General features: G+C 39.1%; 1 protein-coding gene across 4 annotated transcripts; it reads left to right on the top strand.

Moving 5' to 3' along the window:
* Positions 1-1,140: 1,140 nt before the first annotated feature.
* On the top strand, positions 1,141-22,945 carry ZNF322 (zinc finger protein 322). Of its 4 annotated transcripts, XM_070243977.1 has the most exons (4): positions 1,500-1,566; positions 2,083-2,163; positions 2,293-2,379; positions 18,617-22,945. In XM_070243977.1, exon 4 carries the CDS (start codon positions 18,799-18,801, stop codon positions 20,005-20,007), a length of 1,209 nt encoding a protein of 402 aa, XP_070100078.1. In that variant the 5' UTR covers positions 1,500-1,566; positions 2,083-2,163; positions 2,293-2,379; positions 18,617-18,798; the 3' UTR covers positions 20,008-22,945.
* Positions 22,946-24,773: the final 1,828 nt, after the last annotated feature.

Raw genomic sequence — 24,773 nt, 5'->3', positions numbered from 1 at the left:
AAATAGTGATTGCACGCACACGCTCTGATATCAGACCATTCATATTTCAGCTTCACCAGTTACTTGGGCAAGTTATTTAATGTCTCTGGGCATCAGTTTTCTCCTAAGATAAAAATAATAACACATCTCATAGAATTCTTATTACAGGTTAATGAGATAATACACGCAAAGCGATTAGAACAGTGTCTGGAACATATCACGTACTCAAAAGTAATTAAAAATTATTTAAAATATTAAGATTCTGGATAGAACATTTTGACCTTACTTAGAAGTTTTCATTAAAAGCAAACATGAAACGAAGCTGCAGCTGCTGTGGGGAAGAACTCCAGAATTAGGAACATGATTAGTTAACCTCGAACACGTGACTTGTTAAGATCCTGATGACGCTCTCACTGCTCCCTAACCCCAGTACTTTGCTCATGGGGCAAGTCCTTGGTCACGCTGCCCAGCCTTTAGTCCTCCACATTCCTCGTACTTATTCTTCCCCTTTAACATCTGAAAGCTTTTAAAAAAAACTTTTTTTCATTGAACGATTGAGCAGGGAAAACATAAATATACCTATTTCACTCTGAAGGAAATCGCATTTCTGCTCCACCCTAAACATAGGTGATTACTCTTGGTTGATTCCAGGCCAGAGACATAATTAGAAAGGCCTGGAGAACCCCCTCCTGTCAGAGTAGTCCCATCCTTCGCTGCAGTTGTCTCCACCCACGCAACGCCACCACTACCCCCTTTTTCATCCATCTCGCTGGCCACATCTTCGGTGACTGAGCGCTTCCGCTGTGCTTTGGGATCCTCCATCTCTTCCAGATCCTTCGGGGCGTCTTCCTCAGGGTCGCTAGCATCCATCTCTGTGACGCTACTCCTGGCTCGAGTCCCCTTTCAACAGCCTCAAGGAAAGAAAAGAGAAGGAAACTGCAATACGAACTGAGCAGTTTCTTCTTAGACAAGCCGCAGTGGAGGGTTCCCTTAACCCAGCGCCCTCCGTAGCGGCCGAAAGGCCCTCTATGCCTTCGCCGGCTGCGCCCCGAAACGCCAAGGGCCCCGGAGCGCAGGCGCCCCAGGGCCCCGCCCCGTTCTAGAGACTCGGCCTCTATTGGCCCAGACGCGGGGGGGGGGGGGTACTGGAGCGCCCTAGTCGCTAAGCGGGGGTGGTCATGTGACTCGCGGGGGCGGGGCTGCGCCGGCCGCTTCCCAGCCAGGCTGAAAGGGCTCGCGTAGCCGGCCCTATCGGGCCTTAAAGCACCCGCTGGACGGCCTGGGCCCGACTCCCCTCGCCGAAGTGCGCAAAGGGAGCTGCTCCTGGCTCTCCTTGGCTCCCCAGGTTTGCTTTCCTTCTTTTCCCGAAGGTAGGCCCTCAGGTCCAGCGCCGTGGAGCCTGCGGCCGCCAGGAAACCCAAATCCGAGTGTCCAGAGAGTAACCGGAAGTGCCGTCCCTGGCGGAGGGGCGGCGCCGGGGGCTGCCGGGGTAAGCACGGCCGCCGGGCCTGGGAGGGGCCTGGCCTGCGGGACCGGGGACGCGGGGAGGGGCGCGGCGGGACTGGAGACCCCCGCGGCCTCAGCTTGGTAGGAGCAGCCTCTGTTCCTCGCGACCGATTGGGGTCTGAGACCCGCTGACGGCAGACTGAAAGGCGGTCAATGAAAAGTTGGAAGAAGAGGGCTTCATATCGTCGTTCCAATAGTAGTAAACACTGCCAGGCACTTTTCTAAGCGATCTAGGTCTTTCATATTGGGAAAGAAAACCCAAGGACGTTGAATGGAGTCCCCCCTGCACTTTAATGCAGAGATTAGTTACGTTGCAGTCGTATCTATGTGCAGAGGGATATGGTTTGTGTAATTATTCGATAACCATTTTGGGAAACCTCCATTATATATAACTTTTTATTGTATACGCCTATCAACTACATCTTGGGGTTTAGAGTGTTAGAAGAATGGGCTCCTTGACCTTAGAAGTTGAAATAATAACAAACAAAAAACAATTAGCAGAAGGATAAAAATTAAAACAAAGAAAACAGGACTCAGGGCTTTATTATGAAGTTAAAGTTAGTCATCACCCAGAAGGATTCTTGATATTCTGTCTAGAGCTTCTTGGGAAGGAACTGATTGCTCCAGTGGCAGGTACTTCTGGCAGGAGAAACAAAATGTAAGCAACGGTGGGAAGAGGTAAGATATGGTTGAAGGATGCTGACCAGACTGGGGAGTAAATGGGACTAATATTTAGGTGTCCAGCTCCAGAAAAGTTATAAACTTCACAAAAATTGTAAATTTCTATATTATTGGTTTTTCCTCTAGGAGAAGGAAGAATTGAATGTTATGAATATTATGGACTAGAGACCTTGTGGACCCAAAGGAAGACAGTTTTGAGTCTTTGTTGTTACGGTAAGTGGGATACCAGGCTGTTTGTTTCTGTATAAATGTGGTGGACTTTGGAGGGGGTTGGAGAGGAGCACTGGGGGAGGCCAAAGAGGAATGTCGGAAGATACCTGGAAAAAGCGAATGTTCCTTTGTTAGCTCTTCAGATAGCAGAGTGATAAAATTTGGTCCTATCCTACCCATTTAAGTGTAGCTTCTACTCCTTTCCAACATACATATTCGCAGTAGGCTTGTAGGAATTGCTTCTTGATTGATTCGCAGCCCAAAAAAGACAGTATGCCCAATGCTTATGCTGACTCTGGAGTCAGAGGGTGGAGATTTAAATCATGGCCTTGCTACTTATTAGCTGTGAGTTCTTGGGTAATTATTTAACTGCCCTAAGCGTATGGTTTTCTATCTGTAAGGTGCAAACATTGGTATTAATACGTACTTTACAGAGTTCTTGGGAAGATTAAGTGAGGCAATCCATGTAATCAATGGAAAATAAATGAGATAATCCATACCTAAGGCCTGATACAGTAAGCATTATGTATTTTTTTAGATAATGCTTTATTGACTTTGTCTGCTTGTCCCATGTATCTTTTAACTGTAAGGATAACCTTGAGCTTTGAAGTTCTATATTCATCCTGTCTGCTTGGACTTTTATTGCCTGTCTGCTTATTCTCTGCACTCTAACCTTAGACATGGAAGACAGAACCAGATTTTTCTAGGATGAAGTAAGAGAAACCTCTTAGGGGAGGTACCCTGAAGCTAAGACTTGAAGGATTTATTTGAATCTGCCAAATGGATCAGCCAGAGCTACTAGCCTAGCCTGTTAACATTCTACTGGGGCTCTAAGGATGATGATGGCCCTTTTTGCGCTCTAGTATTTATTCCTTTATGTTTTTTATTCATTCAACAAATGTATTCTAGATGCTAGGGATATTGCAGTGAACAAAAGGCTGAATCCTGACCCTAATGGAAGTTATATTCTAGTAGGAGAGAGAAACAAATGAACGAATGTAAAATATAGACTACACAGACGACGATGAGTGCTGTAGAGAGAAATAAAGCAGGGTAAGGGGAGGCAGCTGTTTTAGATAAAATAGAAAGTGTCTCTTCTTGAGGAAGTAATTGTCAGTCAGAGACTTAAATAAAACAGCAAGCCACCTGGGGGAAGAGCATTCTAGGCAGAAGGAACTTGCAAAGGTTCTGAGGAGGCTTGTGAAGCTGAAGACAGCTGGATGTGCAACGTTATGTAGAGCAGTGAAAACTTTGGGTTTTATTCTGAGTGTAATAGGAAACAATTACAGTGTTTTGAACTAGGAAAGTGTCTTGGTGTACCTTAAGTTTTGACAGCCAGACTGTTTTCTTTTCTAGGTACTGACATCTAAAAGACTTAGATATGAATAAGAAAATGATTTCCGTATTTTAAAATTTTTTTCTTCTTGATGCCCCACAGTTTATTGGATATTTAAGGAAAATATGAATCCTTGGGCTGATAGCTTTAGGGAATACTCTGATTCATTTGCTGGGCTATGACCAAGCTCAGAATCCTTTATTTCCGTTCTTTTCTCCTTTTGATCTTAACAGTAATACATGTTTTAAAAGACAAAACTCCCATAAGCCCACTATCTTATACTAGCTATTTGTCTGTATGCCTGCATATCTTTACTTAGTTGTGATTCTGAATTCTTCCTTTTCCTCGTAATTCCCTGTAAATATTTTTCTGGTTTTTCAAGATCTTCTTATAAACCATTAACTGGCTGAGTTATGTTATTATTTATTATTTATTTAATTATTTTAAATGTATTTTGAACAAGGCTTTCCACAAGAGGCAAGTATAGAGAATGGACTCAATAAATGTTAGGGGTTTTGTGCATGCACAGTTGGAATTACGAAAGTAGTAGAACCTACTTACCATTTATGGAGCATCTGTTGAAACCCAGCGTTTGAGTAGAGTCTTTTACTAACAGTGTCGCAGTTCTCATAACAACTCCTTGAGGCATGTAATAATATCTTACCTATTTTATCAAAGGGGAAATTGAAGCTGAAGGAAGTCAACTTCCCAAATTCTCACAGCTACAAAGGAGCAGAGTGGCAATTTGAACCAAAATCTGATTTTAGTGCTTAAACATTCAGTTTAAACTAGTGCAATATACTAACTCTCAGCTGCCATGTTCTTTAAAAAACAAAGTAAAATACCTTTTTTTTTTTTGGTGAGGAAGATTGTTACTGAGCTAACGTCTGTGCCAATCCTCCTCCACTTTGTATGTGGGACACCACCACAGCATGGCTTGATAAGTGGTGCATAGGTCTGCGCCCGGGATCTGAACCTGCAAACTCCGGGTCACCAAAGTGGAGTGTGCAGACCTAACCCCTACACCACCAAGCCAGCCCCCAAAGTAAAATACCTTTTAATTTTGAAATAATTTCAGACTTTCAAAAAAGTTGCAAATAGTACAAGATTGCCTATATACTCTTCACCTGTATTCCCTAAATGTTAGCATTGTGTTTGCTTTATGATTCTGTTTACTTGTCTCTTTATACACACACACACGTATATGTGCATTTTTTTTCTGAACCTTTTGAGAGTAAGTTATATACATAATATCTCTTCTTAAACTATGGGAGAATTAAGCCCTAAAGTCCTAAGGTGTATAGTGAATTAACGTCTCTCCCGTGCATGTACAATGCTACTAACTACATGTCATCCTTGGGAGAATTGAAAAAATAATTACTCAAATCATTTTCAGAACTCTATTTGAGAAAGCGTGTCCTAAACACCAATAGTTTATTCCTAAAAACAAGGCTGTTCTCTTACATTACTGTTACAATTATCAAACTCAAGAAATTAACATGTATATAATACTGTTATCTAATTTCCAGACTTTATTCAAATTTAGCCAATTGTTCCACTAATGTCTTTTTTAAGAAAAGCAAAAAAAAGCTTTTGTGTTGTCCAAGATCTAATCCACCATCACTCATTTCATTTACTTGTCATGTCTTCTTTATTGTCAAACATATCCTCAGACTTTGTCTTTCATGACCTTGACATTTTCTTTAAAAAAGAGTTTAGGCCACTTATTAAGTAGAATTTCCCTCAATTTGGGTTTGTCTGACGTTTCCTTATGATTAGATTCAGGGTATACATTTTTGGGAAGATAGCACAGAAGTGATGTTTTCTTCTTGTCTTTGCATCATTTTAGGAGGCAAATTAGATGTCTTGTTACTGGTGTGGTTCACTTTGATCACTTGGTTATGGTGATGTGTTCCGGGTTTCTATACTGTGAAGTTACTCTGTTCGTCTTTGTATTTCTTCAATATCTACTGGGTAGATATTTTCAGATTGTGTAAATATCCTGATTCTCACAAAACTTTTTACCCTCTAGATTTTTGCCTGAAGCAATTAATACTCTTCTTTCGATTGGACATGGTGATTTTTTAAATTCTTTCATTTCTTCTACATTTAATTGTTGGCTTTTTCAGTTAAGAAAAAACTTTCCCTTCTTCCTCTTTATTCACTTTTTTTAAAATGAGTATGGATTTCCTGGAGTCTTGTTGTGTTACTGGCTTATTACTATCATTTATTTTGATGTTCTATTTCTTCCAGATTTGTTCAGTGGTAGCCCCTTCAGCCTGGCTCCTGGGTTCGTTTGGCCTATTGTCACCACTTCCTTATTTTCTTGCACAACAAGATCTTCCAGCCTCATCTTGTTTGTAGTCCCTGGAATCAGCCGTTTCTCCAAGGACCCTGATTCCTTTCAGTGGAGAAGGGTGTTTGGAAACCAAGACTGAGTGCTTGGTCTGCTCATTACTATCAGGAAATCATTGTTTCTGTGACATCTCAGCAGACATTACTAGAAAAAAATAAACACACACCTTCACATGTACACCATTTCTGTTTTTTCTATATATAATTTAAAACCTTGACCTCATACTGATACTTCTAATTCCAGTTAAACAGTACTGAGTTCCGTCTGTCCTTTCCCTCTGCTATATTTGTAACTCCCTTCTCTGACAGTGAGGAATCTGGGTGCCATTACCCATACTATGTTTACTTAATTGTTCAGTCCTAGGATATACGTTAAGTAGTGTATCTTTACCACCATTAAAGTTCAGTAATTGTTCCTAGTACTTTTTATTTTTAGCTTGAGTTTGTGTAGTCCTAATAGTGTGTTAAAGAGTTATTTGAGTTATTTTTTTCCCCTTCTGAGTGGTTGTGTTATTGTTTTGAAACACAGACTCATTTGTTTTTCTTTGTATTCCATTTTAGTGTTTTCCTCCCCCATTTTGTCTGTTTAGTTAGTTAGTTTATAGAATACATGAAATATAGCAGCTCTAAAGGTAAAACTGGGGACCGGCCTGGTGGCGCAGCGGTTAAGTTTGCACTGGGGTTTGCCGGTTCGGATTCCGGGTGCAGACATGGCACACTGCTTGGCACGCCATGCTGTGGCAGGCGACCCACATATAAAGTAGAGGAAGATGGGCATGGATGTTGGCTCAGGGCCAGGCTTCCTCAGCAAAAAGAGGAGGGTTGGCAGCAGATGTTAGCTCGGGGCTAATCTTCCTCAAAAAAAAAAATGTACAAGTAAATATGTGTGTTACAAAAATGTATACTCAGAGAATTGTGACTGTCTCTGCCTCCACCCTCCGCCAATTCCATTTTCCTGTCATTTTGATCCCATTTTCACCTACCTTGTGATAATAACCAAACTCAATAGTTTCTTCTTTATCTTTTCTGAATTTCTTTTTGGCCAAATGAATAGATACATGTATAGTTTTTAGTTCTACTTCATTCTTACACAAAATGTAGGACATTTTTTTTATACCGTTGCTTTTTAAAATTTGTAATTTATCCTGGAAATCACTCCACATCAATTCATAAAGATTTTCTTTGTTCTCTTTTACAGCTGCGTAGTACTCCATCATATGTGGATATACCAACTTTCTTCAGCTGTTTTCCTATATATGAGCATTTAAGTTGTTTTAAATGTTTTCAAATTACAAACATTGCTACAGTGAATAACTTTATGCATGTGTGTCTTCATATTGTTGGAGGTGTATCTTTAGAGTCAGTTTCTAGAAATGGGATTGCTGAGTCAGATGTAAATGCATATCTGGTTTTATTAGATATTGCCAAATACCCCTCCAGAAGGCTTGTGCCAGTTTCCATTCCCTCCCTCCAGCATTGCCTACAACCTTGACAGCAAAATGTGTTGTCATACTTTTTAATGTATTTTGATTGGTGAGAAACAATATTTCATGTACATTTTTTTATGATTTCATTTTTTTAATAGATTTTTTTAGAGTACTTTTAGGTTTACAGCAAAATTGAGCAGAGAGTACAGAGAGTTGCTGTATACCCCCTACTACCCTTCCTCCAGCCTCCTTAACTTTCAACATCCTGCATCAGAGTGGTACATTTGTTACAATCAAGGAGCCTATGCTGAGACATCGTTATCATCCAAAGTCCATAAACTACTATAGGGTTCATTCTTTCTTTTTTGTATTTTTGAGGAAGATTGGCCCTGAGCTAACTACTGCCAGTCCTCCTCTTTTTGCTGAGGAAGCCTGGCCCTGAGCTAACATCATACCCATCTTCCTCTACTTTATATGTGGGACACCTACCACAGCATGGCTCGCCAAGTGGTGCCATGTCCGCACCCAGGATCCGAACCAGTGAACCCTGGGCTGCTGAAGCAGAATGTGCAAACTTAACCACTGCGCCACCGGGCCAGCCCGTTTACCTCAATTTTTAAGAGATCTTTATATAACAGGTATATTATTCCTTTGTCTCAAATATGTGTTACAAATATTTTCTCTCAGTTTGTCCATTGACTTTTGACTTTGTTGTTTTTTTTTTTTTTACATGCAAAATGTTTTTATTTTTAATTAAATGATCAGTCTTGTGTCATAGGCAGGAAACCTTTCTGTACACTGTAGTTAGAGCAGAGTTCACCTGTGTTTTCTTCCAGTACGTGTATGGTTTCAGTTTGTAAATTCAGATCCCTAATCGATTTGGAGTTGATTTTGGCATTTGGTGTTGGGTATAAATCAAATTCTATCAGTTTTCATATTACTACCCTGATATTCTACATCATTTATTAAAAAGTCTGTTTTTTCCCCTGGCGATTTGAGGTGTCATCTTTAGCGTACACTAAATTTCTATATATACTTGTGTCTGTTTCTGGATTTCCCACTGTATTCCACTTGTATTTTTATGTATTCATGTACCAGAACTGCATTATTTTAATATTAGAGGTTTTATAGTATATTTTAATGTCTCATAGGGTTAGTCACCCACCCCTCAATCTTGCTTTTCGTTGTTTACAGGCTATGCTTGCGTCTTGGTTTTTCCAAGTGAACTTGAATAATAACTACAGCTCAGGCATTGTTGGATTTTCTGTATAGGGCCGGAAAGTATATATTTTAGGCTTTGGCGGTCATATGCTCTCTGTTACATCTATTCAACTCCGACTTATATGAAAGAAACCATGGAATACATTAGTGAATAAGTGTGACCTTGTTTCAGTGAAACTTTATAATAACAATCTGCAGGCCAGAATTGGCTTGTGGGCCATAGTTTGCTGACTTCTGGTCTCGTTCCATGAAGAATCTGTTTCAATTTCGAGTACAGTAATTCATGAATCTTCTTAGGAGGAACTGACATCGTTATGATACTGAGTCATTCTGTCTAAGAACAAAAGACATCCTTCCATTTGTTCAAGTATACTTTTGGATCTTTCAGCAGTGTTTGAACTTTTTCCTTTTCTTCATTTTAAATAATTATTATTTAATTTATTTCTAAGTATCTTATATTTTTTGTTCTTGTAAAAGGAGTATCTCTATCATTGTACACTCTAATTGGTTATTTGTGTATAGAAAAAGCCTATTCATTTCTGTGTGTGAATTTCATATCCTCCTACCTTACTGAATTCCTTTATTATTTAAGTTTTAGCATTGGTTCTCTCTAGGATTTTCTAGTTATACTTTTATATATCTCCAAACAGATAATTTTACCTCTTTTCAATTATTATACCTCTAATTGATTTCTCCTTTTCAATTGCATTAGCTAATACTTCCAGGTCAGTGTTTAATAAGAGACGAGATAGTGGTAATTCTTGACTTGTTCCTGATCTTAGTGGAAATGACTCTAGTTTTTCTCACTTAGGTACTGGCTGTAGGATTAAGGAATGTATATTTTATCATGTTAAAAAGAATATCCACTAATTCCTACTTTCTTGAGTATTTTCATCAGGAATGGATGTTGATTTTTGCTGTGAGTTCTTTCAGCATCCATGGAGATCATCATATGATTTTTCTCCATAGATGCAGTATTATGTTAATGTATTTCCTAATATTGAACCAATCTTGCATTACTTGAATATTACTTTCTGATATGGTGTTGGATATTTGTTAGTAGTTTTCACATTGATACTGATATTGGGCTGTAAAGTTTTGTTTGTTTGTTTGTTTATTTATTTAATTTTTTGAGGAAGATTAGCCCTAGCTGTCACCAGTCCTCCTTTTTTTGCTGAGGAAGACTGGCCCTGAGCTAACATCCATGCCCATCTTCCTCTACTTATATGTGGGACGCCTACCACAGCATAGCTTGACAAGCAGTGCCATGTCCTCACCCGGGATCCGAACCGGTGAAGCAGAACATGCAAACGTAACCGCTGAACGCCACTGGGCTGGCCCCTATAAAATTTTTTTATACTCTCTTCATCTGGTTTAGTTATCAATGTTAAACTTTTTTCACAAAAGAATTAGTTTTTCTTCATTTTTAGTGCTCTAGGAAACATTTATGAAGCATTGAGTTTATTCGGTCTGTGTAAGTTTTTTAGAATTCATTTATGAAACAATCTAGGGCCTAGTGCTTTTTTGTGAGATAGTTCGTTATTAACTTTCTCTATTTATTTTGTGCATATTGTTGTTTTAAATCTTTCTGCCTCTAATGAGGTCGACTTTGGTAAATTGTGTTTCCCAAGGAAACAGTCTATTTCATAGGTTATCTGTGTACAAGTCTGCAGAGTGGTCTATGTGTATGTGGGCTTTTCTGTTTTGGTGTTTATTCCTTATCTTTTCTGATTTTGTAAATGTGTGCTTTCTTCCTTTTTTCTACATTAAGTTAGCCAGTAGTTTATCTGTCTCTTTAAGGTTTTCAAGATAGGTAGTATTTTGACTTATAATTAGGTTTATTGTTTTTCTCTTTAGTGCATTGATTTCCACTTTTATGTTTATTTTTTCTTATTTCTTTTGATTTACTTTTTTCTTAGCTTTTTGATCGGAATTTAGTTTGTTCATTTTTTTATTCATAAAAAAGTATTTGACTATAAATATTCCTTTGATCACTGTTTTAAATTTATTCGATAGATTTTAATATGTAATACTTTCAGTTATCAATATTTAGAAATTCTGTTAATTTTTCATTTCCCCATTCACTGAAAAGTTGTTTGAACTGTTTATTTTTTCCCCATGTGGGAGGGGTGTTTGTTAATTTGATATTTTTATAAATTTCTAGTCTTACTGCAGAGTTTTGCTTACGTCGCTTTATGGAATTTAGTGATGCTTTCTTTATGACCTAATATATGACAGATTTTTGTGCCTGATTCGTGTGTGCTTGAGGAGAAAGTTTATTCCCTATTATTTAGGGTGTAAGGATCAATAGATATCCATAACATTTACTTACTAATTAGATTATTTAGGCTTTCTGCATCATTACTTAATTTTGGTCCTCATTGTAAGTCCTTTTACTGAAGGTAATATGTTGTTTTGTCATTATTAATGTTTTTATCTATATTTCTTGCTATCTATTATAATTTTTGCTTTATAAAGGTGACTGCTGTGTAATTTGGTACACAGATAATCATAGCTATTATAAGCTTTATTGTAATTATGGCTTTCAAAATTAAAAAGTGTCCTTTATCATATTTAATGCTTTTTGGCTTGAACTTTACTTTGCCTGATAACTGGAATACGAGCCCTACTTTCGTTTCCATTTGCCATTTTTCCATCCCTGTATTTTTAGCCTTTCTCAATCACTCTAAGTGCCTCTTGTGTTTAGCATGTAGTTTGGTCTCGCTTTGTGAGTCGCAGTAAAAATGTCTTTTAATAGGTGAGTAAAAATTCATTCACATTAGTTAAAATAATTGATATGTTTGATCTCAACACTCTCATATTATTTACATTATATTTGTCTTGTTTTTTTCTACATAATGTGTTTTCATTGCTCTTTCATTAAATTTTTTTAGAATGTTTGATTTTTGTTATAATGGCTAGCCTTATATTTAGATTTTTTAATGCATTTAGTCCCATTATCTTATTTAGCCTTTAATCATCTGGTTTCCCAGTTTTTAATAGTGTTCTTTAACTCCTGCCTGCCATTCACGCAATAATCAGTGAGGTTATTTTACTTTGTTCTTCCCCTCTTTCTTCTCCTCCAAATTTTTAGTTGAATTATTTCTACTTTATTGGAACATAAAATGTTTAACAAGCTTGCTAATTCAGCTGCACTTTACCACTTTTGCTATTGTGCTAATTTTTTTTTAAACTAGAAGGCGTTTTTAGGAGATTGGAGATAGATGGTACATTTTAAAAATTTTCCTTCATCTTGAAAGACCTTAAATTTCTCCTTATTCCTTTTCTCCTTCACCGTGCGGTCCAAAACGGTCCTCTGCCTTCCTTTTTAGTCTCTTTCTTCCTAAAGAATTGACTTTCCAGGACTGCCTCTTCAAGCCCTGTGTGCACACTAAGTCTCTTCCCTGTGTGCTATTCTGATCAGAAATCTTTTAAGTTTTTTTGTACTTACAGTGGGGTTTCCCTTTCCAGCAGTGAATTTTAGATTGATTTTACCAACTGCTAGCTGTCCTCCTGCCTTCACCCCACATTCCCAGGTTGCCCTTGCTCTCATTGATAACTTGCAGCTAGATTATGAGAGCTAGCTAGATAGGACTTGGTGAGGATGTGGGTTTTGTGTAGTGCATTTGTTTTTTCCCTTGTTCTTATTGCTTTTAAAGGATGTGTTGGGAGGTTTGGATTTCTGCAGCCACCATTATCTTCTCTCTAACTTTGTTTTCTTACCATTATTTCTTCTTCCAGGTATATTTTGTTCTTTCTTTTTCCATATTTAAGTCAGTTTCCTGTCCACTGAATAGTCAATTTTAAATCGTGGCATGGAAGCACATAAGTTTGCTGAAACATCCCAGTCAAATTATGTTTTATAGTTTTCCAGACTTCTGTGTTTCAGCCTGCATTGAGTTCAGGCCAAGGGATACTGAAGCAGCCAAAAAAATAGTAAACTCACTGCTAGTTAGGTTGTGCTTTAAATTTTGGTCTTCCTTGATCTGCATGCTTTTAACTTTTCAGAGTCCTCAAGTAGGTGGGCTGTCCATTCTGTCCAGATTTCATATTGTATTCAGTGGGAGAACAAGGGTGGCATGTGTTTACTCCATCTTACCTGGAACTAGAACCATGAAACCATGAACATCTTAATACTGGCAGCTGTGGACTAAGTGTCATAGAGAGCCTCAGCTGTATGTCCCATGTGTTGTCTAGATCTGAGTAGTTCCGTTTTTGCTTCTGATCCTCAGTAGCAGAAAGGTTCTTGAGGGAATGAAAGTCTCAGTCATCTGGAATAAGGCAGGTTAAAGCTGCTGAGGGAAGAAATCAAAGGACAATTCTGGGCTCTCTAACTTTTTCTGCCCATAATTGACTGCCTCCTGAATTGTTTATGACTGAAATAAAAGTCCATGTAGGCTGTTGTAAATTTTGAATAACCAAAGTTGTGATGATTGCATGCCTTCAGTGCTGATAGTAAGGTGATGGTTTTGTTATAGTCTCAAGTATACTGTGTCGTCCCTGTTGTCCTTTAGATGAGGGTGGCCTGAGTTCCTGCAGGGAAGGTGATGTCTTAGTGTTTCAGTATACCACTGAAGTTTAGTGTTAGGGGCCCTTTCCTTCAATGTTATGATCCCAAAGAAGCATAGGATACAAGGTAGATTGTTTGGATGGTTTAGATTATCATCTTTTTTCTCCAACAAATCATATAGGTTGGCTGAGGACTATGATTATTCTCTTCAGAATTGAAGTTAAGGGATTGTATAAGACAACCCATCTACTCGTTTTAAGGAGGCAAGGTTTACCCATTTTCAAGTTCTTTGAGTGAAATGATCTAGTGCTAAATCTTCTCATTTATGATTCTTTATCCTTTTCTTGTCCTGTGTTTTATAGAATGTCATCTTCCTTGAGAAATCAAATTCTTAGGACCAGGAAGTAAATGCTGTTTTTCTTCCATCTAGATTCTAGATAAGCTACAGTTTCTTCAGTCTTTTGAAATGTACCTTCTCTCTCCTAGACTGCATCTCATCAGAGTAGCTCCCATCCCTTGTGGCATTCGGTCCTTTTTCCTTTATCAGATAAGGACACAAGTAGAATTTCAATCAGGATTCATTCATGCACTCAGCAGATGTTCATTAAGCACCAACTGTGTGCCTGGCACTGCCCTGCATACTAAGCAAAGAGCAGTAAACAAAACAGACAAATATCCTCGCCATTTTCTAGCAATAGACAATAAAAAATAAGTGAATTATGTAGTATGTTTGAGGTGATAAGTGTGGTGGAAAAAAATAAAGCAGAAAAGGGGGTTAGGGAATGCTGGGGCATAGGGGCAGTTCATAGTTTTAAATAGGGTGGTGAGGAAATGCCCCCCTGAGAAAAATAGTAGAAGTATCTGAGAAAATAATCAAAGGAATTAAGAGAGAATTGTGCACATGCCTAGAAGGAGAAGGCTATAAACACAAGAAAGGAAGGGCAAAGGCCCCAAGGGGGTTGTGTCTGGATGAGGAACAGCTCAGAAGCCTTTGTGGCAGGATTGGAATATGCAGAGAAGAAGAGTAAGAGAGGACGTCAGAGAGGCAGTGGTAGAGGTTGGCAGGGCAGCTCATGTTGGCCTCTTGGGCTATTGTGAGGACCGAATGAAGAGAAAGCCATTGAAGGGAACAGAAGAAGAACATGATCTGGCTGCCGTTGTAACAGGATTTCACTGGCCACAGCATTGAGAATTAGAATGTGGGGAGGGTAGTGGTAGAAGGATGGTATATTAGTTGACTAGGGCTACCATGACAACATACCACAGACCGGGTGGCTTAAACGGCAAATTTATTTTCTCACAGTTCTCAAAGCTAGAAGTCCAAGAGCAAAGTGTCAGGTTTGGTTTCTTCTGAGCTGTCTCTCCTTGGCTTGCAGATGACTACCTTCTATCTGTGTCCTCATACGGTCATCTCTCTGTGCACATACTTTCGTAGTGTCTCTGTGTGTCATAATCTCCTCTTGTAAGGATATCAGTCAGATTGGATTAGGGCCCACTCTAAGTCTTCATTTTAACTTTGCTTTTTAAAGGCCATATCTCCAAATACAATCACATTCTGAGGTAATGGGGATTAGAGCTTCATTATATGAATTGGGGGGGGCACCCAGTTTAGCCCGTAACAGGTGGAAACCAGTCAGAAAGTTATTACAATAATTCAAATGAGAAATGAGAGTGGTTAGGACTGAGGTGGTAGCAGCAAAAGTGGTTGGATTTTGATTTTGAAAATGGAGGCAGTGAATTTGGTGATGGTTTGATTGTGGAATGTGAGAGAGAAGAGTGCAGGGTGATGCCAAGGTTTTGGCCTAAGGAAATAAAAGGATGGATTTGCCATGAACTGATAGGAGGCAGGTGATGAGTGGAATAGATCTGGAGTTCAGCTCCAGTGTAGGTCTTTTGCTGACATCCTTTGACGTAAGGCAAGAGCAGATACTAGGCTAAACGCTACTGTATGAAAAAATAGGAGTGATGTTCTTGGTGACACTTTAGGCTTTGAAGGTTGATTGTGGTAGCAACAAAGTCACAGTATACTCTGGTGCTGAATACATTGTGTATTGTTATTAGTGGTTTTCTTGATCACCGTTTCTGAAGAGGCTCATGGTTCATGGTTAGTTAAAGCTGTGTTTTCTACAGATACCTGCCATTGCAGGCAATCCCTTGGAACTCTGAGGCCCACTTACATGAATCAACAAGGTGAACTCTTGGTAAATACATAGAATAGTATTCATTCTCTACATAGGAATGAAAACATGCTGATTTTTAAGATATTTTATTGGGTAGCAAGGGTTCATTTGATGAACCCTTGTATACTTATTTCCTAGGATACCCATTATCAAATGAGCAGAGAGAAATGGTGTTGGAGTGTAAGGAGTTCTTCTATGATAGTATGAGAGTCACTTGAAAGGTGTAATTTGGACCAAAAAAATATAATTTCTAGAACAGTTCAGTAGGTCATGGTGACATGATAGAATATTTGAAATCTTGTATTTACATCATTGTATTTAACATAAAAACATGCTCTCTTATTTGTTTAGCTTACCTCCTTCCCTTTCTCAAAGTTTATTTGACTTCACTACTCTTAGCCTTGCATCACATTTTTCTCCCTTTCTGTCCCTGGTTAGTTTCAATGCTACATTTCTTGCTGATCTGTATGTCTCGACTCTAAAGAAGCTACACTACTTATTGCTCATTCAATTTTCTCCTATCCCCTACAACTAAATTTTAGAACATTTTTGAGTTGACATATGAAACCATGGGATCTCTGTTTATATTTATAAATAACTTTTTTTTATTACAGGGACTGTCTCTGTGTCTTACACATGGAAAGTGTGCAGATTATTAAATGAAAGTGGGAAAAGTGATAAGCAAATTGAAGAAGTAGAAATTCATCCATTTTAGTGCCACGTCTTCTAGATCCTTTTGACTCATGTTTCCTCTGAGTTCAGGTGTCCATTTCCTATTCTTCTTGTATAGCTGTTTTGTTTTGAGTTCTGGTTCATTACACGTACTAGTGTGCTATATTCAGTGAGCTCCAATGCTGTTTTCATTTCATGTGAATATGTAGGCTCCAGTCCTACACATCACAGTTGATAAACTGCGGACTCTCTCCCCAGAAAAACGTACATATACCAAATAACACTTTGCAGTCAATTTCAAAGCTTTCATAGGTTATTTAGGAGGCCACAGATGCCAAATAAGAACTTCTGTTCTAGTTTTGACTGCCTACTCTGTCCCAGGCACTGTCCTAAGTGCTGGGGACACAGCACCGAATGAAATGAACAAAAATTTCCATCCTTTAGGAGTTTACCTTCTATAAAGAAAAATAAAACAGGAAAGGAGAAGAGGAGTGCTGTATGTGTGAGTGAGCTGGGATAGAAGTGTGTCGTAATTTAAAATAGGATGGTCAGACATGGCCTCACTGAGAGTATGACAATTTAGCAAAGATTTGAATGAGGTGAGGGAGGGAGCCTTGAAGATCTTCAGGAAGAGCACTTCGGCCAGGGAGAGGCAGCAACATGGTAACTAGGAGTCAGGTTTCTTGGTGGCTTGTAAGTTTCTAATAGGAGCAGTTTGCTGGAGTCATGATGGTAAGTGTTTGATTGGAGTATGTTCCAGAAACCTTGGAAGACAAGAATCGGTGACAATGAGCAGATTGATTTTTTTGAGACATTTTGCTGTAAAGAGGAACAGAGAAGTGAGATAGTAGCTCAAGGGTGAGGTGGTTGAGAGAAGTTCTCTTGTTGGTTGTGCTTTTGTTTTAGGAGAGAGGTAGCAGTTTGCTAATTAGTATGATCCAATAAAAAAGAACAAATTGATAATGCAGGAGAGAGAGGATAGAATTGCTGGAGTTATGTTCTTGTGGAGAAAGGGAGTGGAATCCAGTACACTAAGGGACAGGTTGTCCTTAGATTGAGAAGAGGCAGTTTGTCATCTGTGGTAACAAGGAAAGATGGAGTATGTGACCAGACTTGCAAGAAGTAGGTTGATGTGGTGGGAGCATGTAGAAATGGTTTTCTATGTTTTCGTTTTGAGTGTGTGTGTGTGTTTTGTTTTTTTGGCTTAAATTTCACAGGGAAATAGGAAGCAAGGTCATCAGCTTTTATTTCTTAGATGACAGAGGATTTTTAACGTGAGGACAGGGTTAAACGTGAAATGCTCATTGAAGAGTAAGTGTGAAGGATATGGAAAATGGTATTTTTGCCACTTTTGTTTCTCATGTTTCTTCTTTAGTATATTGTTGGCAGTTGATAAATGTAATGGCTTATAATTCCCTCTGTACTTCTCTCTCAAATCAGCCCAACGTTTTTTGTTAGCATTAGTCTATATTTCTGTATTTCCTGTTGGCCGTGACATCTTGAACTCATCTAGTGGTACTGCTTTAGGCAAAATAGGTTTTGAGTAGAAAGACCTCGATGTCTCTCTCCTTTCTCTCTCTCTATTTAATCTCTTAGTCATTTGAAGATGTGGCTGTATCCTTTACCCAGGAGGAGTGGAGCATTTGGAGCCTCATCAGAGGGCCCTTTTCAGCAGTGTTATAAAGGAGAATTATATAACTGTGATCTTTCTGTGTGTAAGGACTTACTTCTTTAAGATGCTCCATCCTTAGGTATTTTAATATGTGTGCATCCCTCTAAATAGGAGAAAAACTGTTCTGGATCTCTTCACTGTACAGAGAAAAAGACTGGCATAAAATTAGGTTTGATGCCTAGGTTTTTATCTTTAGTCAGTCAGGATTTTTCTTTTTGAACAAGGTTTGTGCTCATATCAAAGCAGACTTGTAGGCTCCTTTATCATAACAACAGTGTTTATAAGAGCTAACACAGATTTCTTACCATGAGATGTATAGTGATTAACTTATTCAACTCAACCATGTGAGGTAATTTCTATTATTAATCCACTTTACAGAAGAAGAAACTAGGTAGAGAGTGGTTAAGTAACTTGCCTATCATCACACAGCTAGGATGCTAGAGTCATATGAGCCTTTCTTCTCCCTCTGTGCACTGGGAATTCGAATGATCATTAACCATTTCCTTTCGAACTCTTTTACAGAAAAGGCTGCATAGATACTCACAGTCCCTTTTGGTTTGTTTTCTTCATGAGCAGGCATACTAATTGTTAGACTTGTCTTGATTACTCAGCTGAAGCAAAGGGAAGAACAACAACCCTGGTTTTGAGATGACCCAAGGTCATAAAAGAAACAGTTCTTCCTGGTACTTTCCCCATTGTTGTGCTGATGAGTTTTATGTTAGCAAAGAGGAAAACTGATTTCAGCCTCTGCAAAACCTAGAGCACTTATGGATTCTGACGCAGATTTCTGTCTTTTCTGCAGTGATTTTAATTTTGAGCATTCTTTTCTTAGTCATAGGAATATAATATTTCTCCTTTGTCTCACAGGGTTGGAAATACCAATTAAGGAATTAGTGTATATGATGCTGGAAACTTGTAGAGACCAACTGCTCATGACTGAAAGGCTGGAAACAGATGTATCTTTCAAGTTCTTATCAAGAAAATGACTGTGAAGAAAATGATGGGTCAAGAAGACCAGTGGAAAACTCCCTAGGAGAGAGCCATAGAAAATGTACACTTCAGAAGAGAGATATAATCAGAGAACTCAGAAAAGGAAAATATATCATGTATGCCCTCAGAAGGGTAAAACGATTTTTATTCGTGTGCATGAGATCACTCAAATAGATGATCAGATATACCAGTGCCTTGAACGTGAGCAAAACTTGTGTGAAAACTTAGCTCTTATTATGTGTGAGAGAACCCACACTGGGGAGAAACCTTATAGATGTGATATGTGTGAGAAAACCTTCATCCAAAGCTCAGATCTTATTTCACACCAGAGGATCCACAATTATGAGAAACCTTATAAATGCAGCAAATGCGAGAAGAGCTTTTGGCACCACTTAGCCCTTTCAGGACACCAGAGAACACATGCAGGTAAAAAATTCTATACCTGTGATATTTGTGGCAAGAATTTTGGTCAGAGCTCTGATCTGCTTGTCCACCAGCGAAGCCATACGGGCGAGAAACCATATCTATGTAGTGAGTGTGATAAATGCTTCAGTCGAAGTACCAACCTCATAAGACACCGAAGAACTCACACAGGTGAGAAACCATTTAAGTGTCTGGAGTGTGAAAAAGCTTTTAGTGGGAAATCCGATCTTATTAGCCACCAGAGAACTCATACTGGTGAAAGGCCCTACAAATGTAATAAGTGTGAGAAAAGTTACCGACACCGTTCAGCCTTCATTGTTCATAAAAGAGTTCATACTGGGGAGAAGCCCTATAAGTGTGGTGCCTGTGAGAAATGCTTTGGCCAGAAATCAGACCTTATTGTGCACCAGAGAGTCCACACAGGTGAAAAGCCGTATAAATGCTTGGAATGTATGAGAAGTTTTACTCGGAGTGCCAACCTAATCAGGCACCAGGCAACTCACACTCACACTTTTAAATGCCTTGAATATGAGAAAAGTTTCAACTGTAGTTCAGACCTTATTGTGCATCAAAGAATTCACATGGAGGAGAAACCACATCAGTGGTCTACTTGTGAGAGTGGCTTCCTCCTAGGCATGGACTTTGTTGCCCAACAGAAAATGAGAACTCAAACAGAGGAACTGCATTATAAATACAGTGTATGTGATAAGAGCTTCCACCAGAGCTCAGCCCTCCTTCAACATCAGACAATCCACATTGGTGAAAAACCATATATTTGTAACATGGGTGAGAAAGGTCTTGAGCTCAGCCCTCCCCATGCATCGGAAGCCTCACAAATGTCTTGATCAGACAAGAAGTTACAATACCATAAAAAGTGCATTTGCATGTCAGAGAACTCATTGAGATGAAGAACTCTAGGCAAATCTTAGACTTTCCTCAGAGCTCAGACTTCAGTGGGGACCAGAAAATCTGCAATGGTAGGAAGTTGAGAAGTGGAGTACCCGTAGAGCTGCTCTAACAGAACACCTTATCAGTTACTCCAATGAGAAACCTTACAATGCCCTGAGTTTTGGAAAACCTTTAGTCCGAGCTCATATCTGATCACCCACAAGAGGATTCATACAGGTGGGAAACCTTGCAAATGCAGTGAGTGTCAAGAGCTTTCTAGCAATGCTCACCACTCCTCATTCTGAGAGAATTCCCATTGGAGGAACTTTTTAAATGCTCTCAGTGTCAACCTTGCTTCAGACACATGCACATCACATTGGATGCCAGAAAGCCCACAGTGGGGAGAAACTCCAGCAAGTGTGAAAAAAGCTTCTAACAAAACTATGACTTTCTTACCCATCACAGAAGCCATACTGGTGAAAATTTGTTTATTTATCTTGAATGTGGCAAAAACATTAGTTGGAGAGCCTTCTTGGGTTTGTACCAGAATAACCCAATCTGAGGAAAGACCTTTCAAAGTCTCTGAATGAGAAAAGCTTCTGTCAATGATCAGCTCTTGTGGTACACCAGGGAACTCACAGAAGTGAAAAACCCCATAAATACCTTGAGTCTGAAAAGCCTTGCTAAAAACTTCTACCTTATTGGGCCCCAAAGAACCTACTTTGAAGAGAATTTTGCTCTAGTGAGAGATCTAATTGTGGACTGTGTACATATAATAGGTATGAGAAGAACTTTTCTCATAGTTAGTTGGCCCATATGGTAGAGATGACTTTTAACGGAGTCAATATATGTAAACAATTTTTTAGATACCCAGAAGCTTGTTCTGGGAGGAGCTAGAGCAGGTCAGAGTAGGCCTGATGGGTAACTCAGGTAAAGATGCTTTTCTTTTATCTGAACCACTTAATGAGTGCTTTACTTTTACTTTTTAAAATTTGGAAATACAATAAAGGAAAGGACTGCAACCTTGTAATAGAAGGTGTGGCATGTGTTACTGTTGGGGGAAAGGAGTATATTGACTTTGCCTCTTTTGATTTTTTTTTTCTTGTCTAGAATGGGGACTAGTGTGTTGATAGTAGCATGGGAACCTTTTGCTGGTAGTGAAAAGAACTAAGCAACTAAGGAGTAGTTATCCTAGATCAAAAGTTTCCCCTTTAGAGGGCCAGCCTCATAAAGAGGCAGAGTACTCAGCTTTTTACTTAAGTGTGAGCTGAGGCATACCCTCGAAAGTTTCATTTCACTAAAATATCTTCAGATAATCACTGATATTTGAAATTTCAGCTTTAGAGATTCATTTCTTTTCAACTCAGAAATGCAAATTCCAGGATAATAGTTAAGATGTTGCTAGTATTCATATTTTTATGATTTTATTTATCACGTCTCTTTCAGTGATAAGATATACTCATCAGCTCCTTGCACAGTGGTTAAGGGTAGACCGAAAGAAAGGTTTAAGCCTGAGTAGGTACAGAGTAAAACAACATGATGCATTATTAATGGAGGAGCTAGACTTTTTGATTTTGAGTATCCTGACTCCAAAGCTGGTGTTTTCACTCCATTGACCTGCTGTTATAGCAAATGAAGCCCCATAATGATGTCTTTCATTTATTTCAGTTCTGCCAAGGAAAGAGGATACTTTTATTCCCAGGGAAAGGATAGCAGTCATCACAATATAAAGTATACATTTGGAAAGTAGGTTTCTAAATACTGGAAGGGAAAAGTAGTTGGCAGATTCATCAGAGGTTTAAGGGTAAGCACTTATCTCCAGCTTAACAGGATAATTATGATTATCTTTAACATTCTCCAGAAATACTATAATTAGTCCAGGGATCTATAAATGGACACTTCTGAGGTTCTTTTCTTCCCTCGGATTAAAAGACATTGCATATAAATACTTAAGATTCCTGCAGTATCTGGGATTCTAGACTGGTGAATAAATATTTTGTTGCCGGTCTGAGTCCTCTGGTTTGTCTTAGCAAATCCCTGAACTTCATAGTGCTGGCATTTGAACTCATGGAGGTAGGCAGCTGCTACCTTGCGTATGGCTCTAAGCTTTGATCCTAATGACTCATTGATGAGCTTGATAATCTTAGGGTCAGTGGATATAGCTCATAGTGATAATAAGGAATCTGATTCTAGGGTGTTTTTTCCTTCTTTCTTTTAGAAAACAGATCCTGGATGTTTATTTGATCTGATGTGTTTTAGTAATTTTCATAAATAGCTCTTATACCATGGAAAGTTAGCCCATGTGATAAAACATACAAGATGTATTTGTTTCTCTTTGGTAAAAATCATGCCTTTCACTCATGTATGTTTGACGGTTGTAATACTAAAATAGTATTGGGTGTATGGCATAGTGGTGATGAAAATTAGTCCTCATGGCTACTTATTAGTCATTAGAACTCAGAGAAGGAGACAGAGTTGGTATCATTGGCAGGGCAATGACTTGACCCTTCTTTCAACTAATCTTACTGGTAATTGTCTCTAGTCTCTAAATAAATTAAGAATGGACCATCCCTCAGAGAACTTTGGGGGTATGGAACAGGTCTGAGGGCTTTTAACAGTGGGGAAAAAGGTGTTGGTATTATTCATCTAGCATAACCTGAGGTTGGAGAGGACCACTTGGGAGCCTGTAACCAAAACTAGAAGGTAACTTCTGGGATGGATGGAGGTTCTCTTGAAACAGTGCCAACCTAAATCTACCTCAGGTAAGTAGTTGGAGTAACTTTTTCAGGATTTCAGACCAAACGAGACAACTTGTATCAGTCAATGTATTCCTATGCTTTAATGTTTTTGTTTTCCCTTAATTCTTTAAATAAACATTTGTTCTGAAAAACTCCATTTTTGTCTCCACTGTCCTAAGAGAAAGCATTTCCCATACACTTACAGTAGAATAAAGCAGATATTCAGGAATCCTTTCACAATGTATACATATATGAGATCATCACAATGTACACTTTAAATATCTTACAATTTAATTTGTCAGTTATACCTCAGTGAAGCTGAAAAAAAAAAAATAAAGTGGATATTCATGTGACTCTCAGCCCTGGTGGTAGTGATAGCCATTGGACCATGGCTCGAATTCTAGGAGTTTTTTGATGCTAAGGCAGAGAGTGAATGGAAACCTGGAAGGAATATTGTCTCTGCTGTGGATATTGGATCGTTTTGGAGCCTCCCCACTGCAGTACATAAATAGCGTAGGGAAGAGTAATAGCTTCAACTGACCGTATTTGGGGCTAAAACTGAGTAACAACAAAACCATCTGCTCACGTGAATAACCTACATCCTCAAAATTGAGGAAAATTTTGAATTTGCAATTCCCAGTGGAATCCACATACAGCTCCAAATCTAGCTCTTCCCACCTTGTCTTATCATTTGCTGGAGTAGGGCAAGGGAGGTGGTGTAAAAATGGTGGCACCAATTTACCTTCTGCTAGGAAATCTGCCCCAGTTTAGATCCGTTTGCTCTGCCAACAGAATAGATCCCAGGGTTTTAAGCGGCTTTCATTGTGAGAATGAATGAGGGAGTTGTAATAGTTGAATGGATGAAAAGGGAAAGGGGAAATGGTAGAATGTCAAGTTTTGTTTTCTGACGTTCATATAGAGTGGTGTGGCTAGAACAAGGCCTGAAGCCTTCATGCTTTTCCCCCCACTTAGTGATGCTACATCCCAACATTTAAGTGGGCTCTGGTGGGAAATATTTCTGGGAAAAACACTAGCCGTGTCCCCTACAAGTAACGAAGAGAAGTGGTGCCCGAGTGTCTCTGGGGAAGTAGAAAGGGAAAGGTGCATCCCAGTAAACACGTACGCCAGTAGTGTTTCTTGAAGTAGTTCTTTACATTACTTGTTGAGAAAAGAAACTTGCAATGCAATTGAAGCTTTCTTGTTTTCTACCCAAAACATTAGCGTGTGTCTTCACTTTACCTAAGCAGACATTTGGACTTAAAGGGATGAGGGAAGTTGAAGGCAGTTGAAGTTTGCAGAGGGAATCCTTTTTCCATCTGGCAGCGGAAACTTAAAAAGTACAGTATGTTACAGGGGTTCCACTATCAGTAGTGACTGATACATCAAATAATTGATGGTTAGAGTCTAATGAGGAAAAGAGACGACTCCCTTGGAGTAGCTCCTGTTTATGTTTTGTACCCATTTTCAAATACTCTGCAAACCTCTTCTATCCAGGACTCCTGGTCTTAATTGCCTGGTTCAGAAAGTTGTGTTAACATATCTGAAAATGAGGAGAAGCCTTTTGTATGGAATTGGAAGTGGACCTTCCTCTTTATTGAATCCAGCGCCTCTTCTCAATGAGGAGCTTCGGTTTTGCAGGTGCAAGAAGTTGGAGTTGCTTTGGGAGACGTGGGGGGCAGTTGATTGGGGGGCAGTGGGGCCTTATCATGGTTTACCAATGGGCAGTTTAAACCAGACCAGTTGTTTCTGACTGGGCAGGGGACCAATACGGGAGTTGTATGGAGCAGTTGCTGCTGCAGTAACTATCTTGGCTCCTTTGCTGATGTCCCAAGCCCACACTCTCAGCCCTCATTCTCCAGCCCTCTGCAGCCCCCCAGAGGATCATCTACCAATGGAGAAACATTTCTGGCAGTCAGAGCCCTCCTGACCACTTCAAAACAAATCTCTTTATCTATCCTACCTTTCTTCTCCCAAAGGAATGAATG

Source organism: Equus caballus, chromosome 20 (assembly GCF_041296265.1).
Source record: "Equus caballus isolate H_3958 breed thoroughbred chromosome 20, TB-T2T, whole genome shotgun sequence".
Lineage (NCBI taxonomy): Eukaryota > Metazoa > Chordata > Mammalia > Perissodactyla > Equidae > Equus > Equus caballus.
This window is presented reverse-complemented; position numbering and strand designations above follow the sequence as displayed.